At 41.4% G+C, this 9,642-nt stretch overlaps 1 protein-coding gene across 2 annotated transcripts in view; it reads left to right on the top strand.

Annotated features, from left to right (window-relative positions):
• The window catches only part of NARS2 (asparaginyl-tRNA synthetase 2, mitochondrial), a 55,366-nt gene extending 46,235 nt beyond the window's left edge, over positions 1–9,131 (top strand). For both annotated transcript variants that reach the window (XM_076328433.1, XM_076328434.1), the window contains 2 exons: positions 2,085–2,111; positions 8,315–9,131. In XM_076328433.1, the coding sequence (XP_076184548.1) occupies positions 2,085–2,111; positions 8,315–8,459 (172 nt within the window). In that variant the 3' untranslated portion in view covers positions 8,460–9,131. The remainder of the gene's footprint in view (positions 1–2,084; positions 2,112–8,314) is intronic.
• Positions 9,132–9,642: the final 511 nt, after the last annotated feature.

The following is a 9,642-nucleotide window of genomic DNA, read 5'->3' on the forward strand; positions in this document are numbered from 1 at the left end:
CAGCTCTTGGTGGTTAGCAAGACAGAGGAGTGGAAGGGCAACTAATGCTATTTAAAAAAAGCCTATTTTTGTCTTTGAGAGATCTATTTATCTGAGTAGGTGATCGTGAACTGGTGAAGAAGTTCTTGTGCTTCTGTTGTAGGTATGGAAACTGCCTCTCTGTTTTAGCTCATCAGAGAAGAAGAGTTTATTTTATGCGAGGAGGCCAGGGCAGCAGAATGCCTCAGCTCTGCTGGGACTGTCTGGAACAAAGTGTCTTGTATGAGGCACTTCATCCTTGAGCCTTTTCTTTGCAGCTTTCGTGGCTGAGAGTGGATTGCAAAGGTGGAAGTTGTCATGTAGACAGAGCTTAGATATATTTGTCCATCACATTGTGTAACTGAGGAACTGCAGTTTTGGTCAGAAGCTTTGCTAGCTGTGATGCAGCTGGCCTCGGTGGCATCATTTAAGAGAACACAGTTCTTCACTAACAGTTTGGTGGGAAGCTTCACTGCAAGTGCCTGGGACCTGTACTGAGCCATATGGCTCTTTCCCTGCTGCTTTGTTCTGGATCACGTGACTCTGAGTAATTTCAGGCTAAATTCAGTGTCAGAATATCAGAGCTGCTGTTTAGTTAACAATAATTGACATTATAGATGGGGTAATTCTCCATAGACAATTACTCCCTGGATCCTGTCTGATTGTTGAGAAGAACCTTTCATAACTCAGACAAGTCCATTTGGGCCAGTCGTACACTTGTGTAAAGCAATTCTGGAGGAGGATTAATCCCAGAGTAACATCATTTGCATAGTGGGAATTGAATTTGTTGCTTAAATCAGCCGCATGCTCACAGAGATATATCTAGTCAGTGGAGAAGAGCAAAATCCATTTCAGCATAATGAATCCAAAAGGCGCAGGGCAATTAAAATCACCAGAACACTGGTTCTCAATGTGTAGGATGATATTATTCCCTGTGCTTCCTGTTACTCTCCCTGCAAACTCTCCCGAAGCAGGCATGCTTCAGTTGAAGCAAAGTACAATGTTGCCTGCTGCACTTTTTCACTTGAAATTTTTGCTAGTGAGATCTACAGTCCACAGCCCCCAAGTTGTGGGGCTGCAGGAGTGGTCCTTGTGGAGGTTGAAGCCAGACTTTCTTGTTTGTCAGGAAAGTCATAGGAAGCATTTGAAACTACAAATGGGGTGTGTATGCAGTGACCTTAAGGTACAGCTCTGCACTGAAGATGACCTGGAAAAATAACATCTCTTTTCACGTGTTTTTCTTAATTTTGAGTACTCAGGATCTGATCTGCTGAGCCCAAAGACTTTGTTAAGGCTTTTAAATTATACTTCCTGCAGACCCAGCATAACTAAGAGAGATAAAGAACGGGATTCTTGTCTCCTTATACACACTTCATACAATAGCTCTCCAAGTCCTAGTCAGGGACAGCTGCAGTGCACTGAAGATGAGAGACGTGGTCTTTCTTTGCTTACAGTTTTCTGTCTGTGTTCAGAGAAATGGGGAAAAAAACCCCAACAATTTCGCTCTGACTCCACCAGGGCAAGAAAAGGGGAGAGGGCGCACGGGTGGCAATTAGAAAAAGACATATTTTATTTAGCAGTTTTACAGAAGTTGACACACATTAATAAAACCATGGGAGTTCAGTTGTTTTATGCACTACAGAAGGGGAGCCACATAGCCACACGTGAAGAGATTTTGACTCACTCATAAACGAGGTTGGCTGCATGTCATTGTAAATTTAATATTCAGGCCTGTACTCTCCAAACATTCACAAGTAGTTTACTGATATGCTTAAAGTTAAGAATATGCACAAGTCTCTGCATGAAGCTGGGATCAACCCTGTATGTTGAGAAAACAAACTTTACATTTTAAGAAGCATGTTGGAAATCTGTTCAGGATTGTCTACCAATCACCAGAACTGACAGCCACTGATCATGTCTTCCCTTAATTTCCTGCCTTTCCTTTTTGGACTGAGTTTAGTCATCAGACCCTCCCTTTTCTTGTAGCATTCTCTTCCAGGCAAGTGCTGCTTGTGTGGATCTCTTCTGTTCCTTTACTTACAAGGGGTTTTCTTTTTGTTCCACAGATTAGGACTCACAGATGCCTACCAATGGTAAGACACCATCTTGGTCTGCAAGCTATATTTCTTCTTTCGAGACTCCTGAAACAACTGTTTCACTTTTTTGATCCTGTTCTTGAGGGGATGTTTCTTGGCCCAGTTGCCCTGCCATCACTGCCACTCTAAATGGAACAGCCAGTTCATTTAAACAAAGTTTAATCTAATGCTACTTACTTTATCTTCCCAATTTGTCCACTCACAGTACAGGTCATTCCTTTCAGGATTGCATGAAGTCAATTAATTTACAACCCATCAATGTTGTTTTATACTAAATCATTAAGCTGTGTTCTGCGTTGAATAGATTCTGACCGCCATCGCATGAGATAAACAGGTTACAGAATCACAAGCAATTTGTGACCTTTAACAGCTCTATGAGTAACTCCCCTTGCAATTGACAGGGCAATTGGGTCGAAAAATCTTCCCTAACAAAGCGGTTGAAGCAATTAAAACTGTCCTGCTAAGGAGACGGAACAACCTTTGAATTAACGGTTTAGCCTATTAAAACGACAGAAGGATCTTAGTGTTCCTCTTGACAAGTGTTTCTTGGTATGTACTTCGTCACAGCTACTGAGAGGTGATAGCGTGGAGAATTTTAAATTTAAAGAGTATATTCAAATACTCTGCAGTATTTGGAATTATTGAAAAAAAGCAGAGTAAGTGTAGGATTCTTCACTCTCCTCTTCCCACAATATGAAATCACTTAGGAACAGCCCAGTGCATGGCAGACCTTTACATCATCCATTTGCAAACAGGGTGAATTAAATGTCTTCCTTTATTGTTTGTGTTTATGGGCCAGAGTACACCATATCACTTCATCTGAGGGAAGGATTATCCTGACCAAGGATGATCAAGTTGTGTGGTTAGATGCTGAGATATAGCCTGGGGAAGTCTGGTGTTCAGTGGCAGAGCCTTCCAGCACTACTAAGATAGCTCAGCCTTGTCTCATGCTTCCCTCAAGAGAGAAGATTAAGACATTGCCCATCAGCCATTTGCATTTTCATGTGATAGGTAGCAATCACATTCTGGAAATTCTTTCTTCCTGTGATCTTGTTTTGGAGACTCTTTCCTCCTCTATTCCCTCCACTCCATCACAGATGATGTAACTTCCCAGAGAGGATTAAAACTGTTGTTACCCCCTGCCATAGCAGGGTCTGGTGTCCTAGGAAGGTGCAGGATAGGAGTAATCCTGGATGCTTCTGGACTACAGTCCAGAATCTGCCAGAAAACAGGTAGGTGGTTTGCCAGCATCCATCTTTTCAGTGGAGGTGGAAGGAGAGACTGAAATTAATCTCCTCCAATTTAGTGATTGAATTTAGTCTCCAAAGCTGGCTCACAGACTCCTTGAAGAACAGTTGAGTCATTCCTTTTTAAAATATAATATTTGCTGACTTTAGAATAGGCAGCTGTGTGAGATCTGGTCCCTTTTGAAATGCCTTATATATTGCCGTATCTCTGTTTCTACCTGTTTTCTTCTCCCACTAAACACGAGGATATTGCGGGGGCTGACTGTTTCTAGGACAGCTTCAGGAGTGCCTTGTCTGTGGGAGAATCATTGGGCAAAGAGGCAATGATGATCTGAAATACTCTTGTGCTTCTGCCCGTTCTTACCTTTTAGAAAGCTTTTCAAAAAAAGAAGGTAAAGGGACATGGTCAAAGTCCTCTGAATCTTCTTCAGTTCACTACATCTTTCCCATTGTGCAGGTTTCTTTCCATAAAGAATATGAGTTGCAAAAGTATTTGGCTTGATTATGCAGTTATTTTATCTTATTTTCACATTCCTTCCTTTGAACTGTAGATAGAAAAGAGCTCAGTGCTGTAGATGCTGATCTTGGCTAGACTTGGAGAGGTCTGTGGAAGGGAGGTGGGAAAGTAGGCCAACCAGAGTTTACTCTGGGAAGTCACTTGCTTTCTCTGTGACCAGGGAGTATTGAGTATATTGCCTTGTAAACGGGGGTCCTGATCCTGTTTGCAGCCTCCAGGTGCCGGCTTAGCACCAGCAATAACAAAGCAGGTACTTTGTAATGGACAACGTGTCCCCACTACCATCAGCTTGAGCAGCATTTCAGACAGTCTTTCTACATGTAAGGCACTCATTTCCTCACTCTGATTATCATCATGCGCATCAATGGAGAAGATGGCCTCATACTGAACCCTTTACAGTCCAGGTACCTTTCTGATCTTCTGGTGTAACGCTGGTGAAAGTACACAGCAGCAAAGCAGGTGTCATCTGCTGTCTTACAATGGATATTACTATATTGTCTTGGCCTTGCTCCTGCTCTAGATGGAGAAGATTGAGCTGTGTTGAGCTCTTTTAGTTGCTAATTTTCTTTGAAGCTTGAATGCCGGAGTGTTCTGTTGGGTCCTTGTGTGGCAAGGTAGAAAGGAGGAGTTGGACTTAAGGAACAGCAACACTGGTGAGCCACTTGCAATCCACAGCCAGTGACAGCATTCATATCATCGTTTAACCTCCTTCAGAGCCAAGCGAAAACAGGTAGCCCATCGCTGTCCTTGGCAGGCACCTGGTCCTATTACTCCTTCTTTGGGGAGGAACCAGAGCACTGTGCTGGGCCATACGGAGGCAGGCAGAAAGTCAGTGCTAAAGCCAGCCAAAACATGCCCAAATCCCACTCATGTCAATGGGAGTGTTTTAGATTGACCTCCCTGAATGCTTTTTTTGTGGATTCCCAAAAAGTTGTAGCAGAGCAGAAACTGTCTGAAAGCAAAGACAGTGTTTTACCCAGCTTCAGAACCTGGCGATGCTTTGCGCATTTATTTCCTGAAACATTCAACAAAACAGTCTTTCAAATGTCATTTCACTAGTAGTTTTTCATTACCCTCATTTTTTTCCTTTTATTTCCAGTAGAATATTCAACTTCATGGACTGCAATATCTTTGTTCTTTCAGCCTTACTTTTTTCAAACTGACTGTGGAGGCTTCAGTATAACAAGAGGGTTACATAAAAGATCAAGATTATATTTGTTTTGAAAAGAGACGGAAAAGAATACATTCTGCTTATGAATGGTCACTAAGAGAGCACTGATCTTCATAGTGCCTTGCCGTGCAACACAGGAGCTCGTGATGATGATAAAAGGGTATAGATTTTTAAAATGATGAAAGGAAATGCTCTTCTAACTTGGCACATAACAAGCTCCTGGAATTCATTGCCAGGGGACGTTGTTGCAGCACATACTTTAGTAAGATTCAAATCTCTGAAGAACTACCAGTCCTCCAGGTCCAGAACATGAACTCTGGGGCTAGTTGGGGTCGCAGAAACTTATTTCCCCCGTGGAATAATGTTGCACAGTCCCCCAGTTGCCAATGGAGGGCTCAGCTCTCCTCTTAAGTATGAGCTACTAGGAGAAATAGCTAGACTAGTTCATGACTGGTTTTGAGGTGAGAAACATCCGATGTCTGGGGACTATTGAATGAAGGAAAACCTCAGGGAGCATTTTCCAGCCTAAAGGAAATTTTCTCTTCATCTGCGGGCAGTTACTTTTTCTTTCATCTGGGAAGAATGGAAAATTTCTCAATTCCTTTGCTGCTTCTAAGCACAGTCATCAGAAAGGATTCACAGGCTTGATCCTCAGCACGTTTAATTCAATGGACTTCTTCCATTAACTTTAATGGGTTTTGTTTTGCTCCTTGTGCCAAAATGGCTTCTCAAAGTGCTTTGAGATCTACAGATGAAAGCCCTGGATAAGCAAGGGTAGAATTTATTATCATTGTTCATCTGGAAGAAGCTGAGTTATTTCATCTCCTTACAATGACTTTATAAACTCCGTTGCCAGCAAAAGGGGAGAAGAGATGCTAGGCTTAGTCTCACTGTCTTTGCACAGGCTGAGATATGCTTATGGAGGTCATCAGAAATGTTTGTGCTATTATTTATATTGCTAGTTGCAGCTAGAGTTGTCACCAGCTGGTTTGCCAGTTCTGCTCAGAACTACTGAGCTGGTACAGATTGATCTGCCACTGCTAGCACCCATATCCCTCACATTTACGAGGTCTTTCCTATTTCACAAGTCACCACCCTCAGCATCAGATCTGCCCATCATCTTCCTTGCAAACCCTTAAAAAGCTGCTAAGTGGAGCTTCCCGGCGGCAGTTCCCAGTGTACTAGCAGAAACTCAAGTTCTTCTTAATGCAGTCTGTACGAAGTGGATAGAGGTGAAGACCGTGCTGTTGCACAGTCTTGTTGTTCGTATCATAAGCATAATCTTCATCACAAGGTGTGGGGTGGATGCAACTGAGCCTTAGCAAGCCCAGCTAACACCCAGCAGCACAGATAGAAAGCATGTGGGTCCCAGGGATCAGAAAACCTATGTCCCACTCTCGAGCCTGCTGTTCAACTTGCAGTATAGGCATAACTGCACTTTGTGGGTCAGTGCTAGTAGGAGGAGCTAAGAAGTTCTATGATTCTATGAAGTTCTGCTTCTGGTTTTACTACTGGGGCGGTGGAGGGGAGGGTCAAAAACACTGGGGAAAAAAACCTGAAGATTGGATTGATTGTAATAAATGCCTTCCCAAATTTTAACTACTGTTAATGAACTGCAAGGAAAAATAATATTTCATGGTATAAAAGGCATACTGTCCTACTGAGTCTGCCAGGGTGACCTCTTGCAGCTGTAGAATTTGGTGGAGAGTGTTTTTATTTTGCAAGTAGGGGTGATCAGTGGCATTACTTTGGCTTCACTTTGTTAAAATGTAGTCTTCAAACCAACAAAATTCTGAAGTACAAGAAAGTACACTTATATATATTTAAGCAAGTACACTTAAATATATATAATGTATATTTTACATATTTTTATATATTTTTATATATACACACAAACATACTTTTTCCTTGCAGTTCATTAACAGTAGTTAGAATTTGGGAAGGCATTTATTACAATCAATCCAATCTTCATTTTTTTTCACAGTGTTTTTCCCCCTCTACTCCACTGCCTAAGTAGTAAAGCATATATATGCATTTATATTTAAGTGGACTTGACTTTTTTTTTTTAACTGGGATGATAAAATATTCATACACAAAGATCAGAAGCATGTAATACATCTGGAGTCACTCAATCCCTTACTAGTGCATTCATATAAAGAAGAATAACTTTGTGGCCTCAGCAAGCTCAGAAGTGGCCCCATAAATCAACAGAACCACTGAGATGTTTTTCATTCCTATTAAAATAAAACTGTTGGTGACAATTTATAGCTGCAAATATAGTTCCTGTGTATCACATCATAGAATCATAGAATCATTAAGGTTGGAAAAGACCTCTAAGATCATCGAGTCCAACCGTCGACCCAACACCACCATGCCCACTAAAACATCAGCTACAGTCCAGCTGGGAAATGGGGAACTCTAAAGAAGAACTGTCATAATCCTGTTGACACCCATATATTTGGAATATCTGCTTCCAAACGTTTTCCGAGTTTTCTGTGCACAACAGGTGCTGTTCTCCAAAATGAAATGTCTTGTTCCAGATCTCATTTTTGGAGAAGATACGTCCAAGATTTTTTGCTGACTTACTGTGGAAATAAATGAATCAGTCTGTAAGAGTGATTGGGGAAAAAGTACAAAAAGCCATCATAATTACCTTAAAAGGCAAAAAAATCTGAAGGAATATTCAGCAGACAGCAAGACCTATTTAGGCTTCTGAAGAAATTACTGGAAATGAAATGACTTAGAGTATTGAAAAGAAGACAGAAAATGAAAGCATTTATTGTAGGGCAGATTTCAGCACCAGCATGGCAAGGGCTAAACGAACCCAAGCAGGCAACTCCATCTCCGACAGTGGAAGTATTTTGTGCTTCTGTAGGAACCTGGGTTTGTGCCTCTGCTAGGAATATTTTAGATACTAAAACTTACAAAGATGCCTTCGATGTGAGTAGAGCTCTGATGTTAAAGCTGTTCTTCGTACCCAATGAGTTCTTGCTCCTAAACAAAACAGGCTCTAGCGTATTGGCAAAGCGTAGCTATGCTGTTTTAAATGTGTTTGCGCTTGGGGTTTCTGCTAATATAATTCTGCCTGTCAGGGAGCCGCACCTCTTCACGCCCCTGACCAACGCCGGCTGTGTTGGCAGAAATCCACAGTGGTTAGGGTCAAAAGGAAGTAATTAAGATGGAAAGCAAAACCCTAGATAAAAAGCTCTCTGTAATTACATCAGCATAACCGTGCTGTAAATGTAACTGTCTGTTTAAATTACAGGTATCTAGACCTCCGAAAATTCGGCTCAGTTCCTCATGGAGGCTTCGGAATGGGGTTTGAACGCTACCTGCAGTGCATCTTGGGAGTTGACAATATCAGAGATGTTATTCCTTTCCCCAGGTTTTCTCACTCCTGTCTCCTGTAGCTCAGCAGTTGACTCACGTGGAGCAAACTGCTGGTGTGACTATACGTATACAATATTAGGATATGACTAAGTGTGTTTTAGTAGGAAATCGAGATCATTTTTATATCAGTGAAACTCTTGGTAACTTTAATACTGGCTTATTGAAAATAATATATGTTCTGGTGAGATTATGGAAGCACGCTTACAATTAATTTGATAGCAGTTCATGTCTTCAGTGCACTTCAGGAGTATTAATAAATCCCACTTAACTAAAGGGTTAAGATTCTTGTGAGACTAGTACAAGCCGTGGAAGTACTGAATAAGCATTGTTGGGAGGTAGTGGGGGTTTTCTGCGAAATATTAATAAGGAGGTGTGACCTAAAATGGACTGGGAGCCAGGACTGCTGAGAGGCTTTAATAAGTTTTAATTAAATGCCTGCACAGTGCTTTGAAGATTGAGTGTTATAAAATTGTGAAGTATTGTCATGGCTGTGATGCACTTGCTCTCACAAAATGGCTACTGTAAAGCATGATTCTCCCCACCCCAAGTTAAAAGCAAATACTGTTTACCTTGGAAAAATCAGTCAAACCTAGCAAGGAAAAACGTCATATTGGAACTGCTGGAGTGAATTAGGTGAATGGTGTTTGATTTTGTGAATCCTCAATAAAGATGTACACTAGGTTGTTTTGTAACTCTGTATGGTTTCTTCTTTTACAAAACTGTAGCACTCGGCATCATAGCATTTCCTTCAGTGTCTTTGGTAGACGTTTCCTTTTCTGTATACCCAAATGAGTTGCACAACTTCTGCAGGAGATACCTGTTTTCTGTCTCCAAGAGAGCACATGTTCATAGCGGAAAGAAATGTTCAGTTAGATGAGAGTTCATTCAACTCTCCAGAGCCAACTTGCAGTTTATTGGTGGTGTTTGTTGTTGCTTTGCTTTTTTGTTGTTGTTATAGAGAAAAATCTCATGTGCTCATCGGACCAAGCAGTTTTGTCTACATTTTGAAACAACCAACATATGCTCCCAAGCTTTGCATATGTATTAAGTAACTGCTTATCACTATAGGATCTGAACTCCTTGTAGTCTTTAATGGGTTTATGCTCTCAGCTTCCCTGCCAGGTAAGAAATACTCATTTCTGTTTTGAAGACGGGATTATGGGAAGATGAAGTGATTTGCCCAAGGCAATTGGAAACCAGTGG

Source organism: Aptenodytes patagonicus, chromosome 1, assembly GCF_965638725.1.
Source record: "Aptenodytes patagonicus chromosome 1, bAptPat1.pri.cur, whole genome shotgun sequence".
Classification (NCBI taxonomy): domain Eukaryota; kingdom Metazoa; phylum Chordata; class Aves; order Sphenisciformes; family Spheniscidae; genus Aptenodytes; species Aptenodytes patagonicus.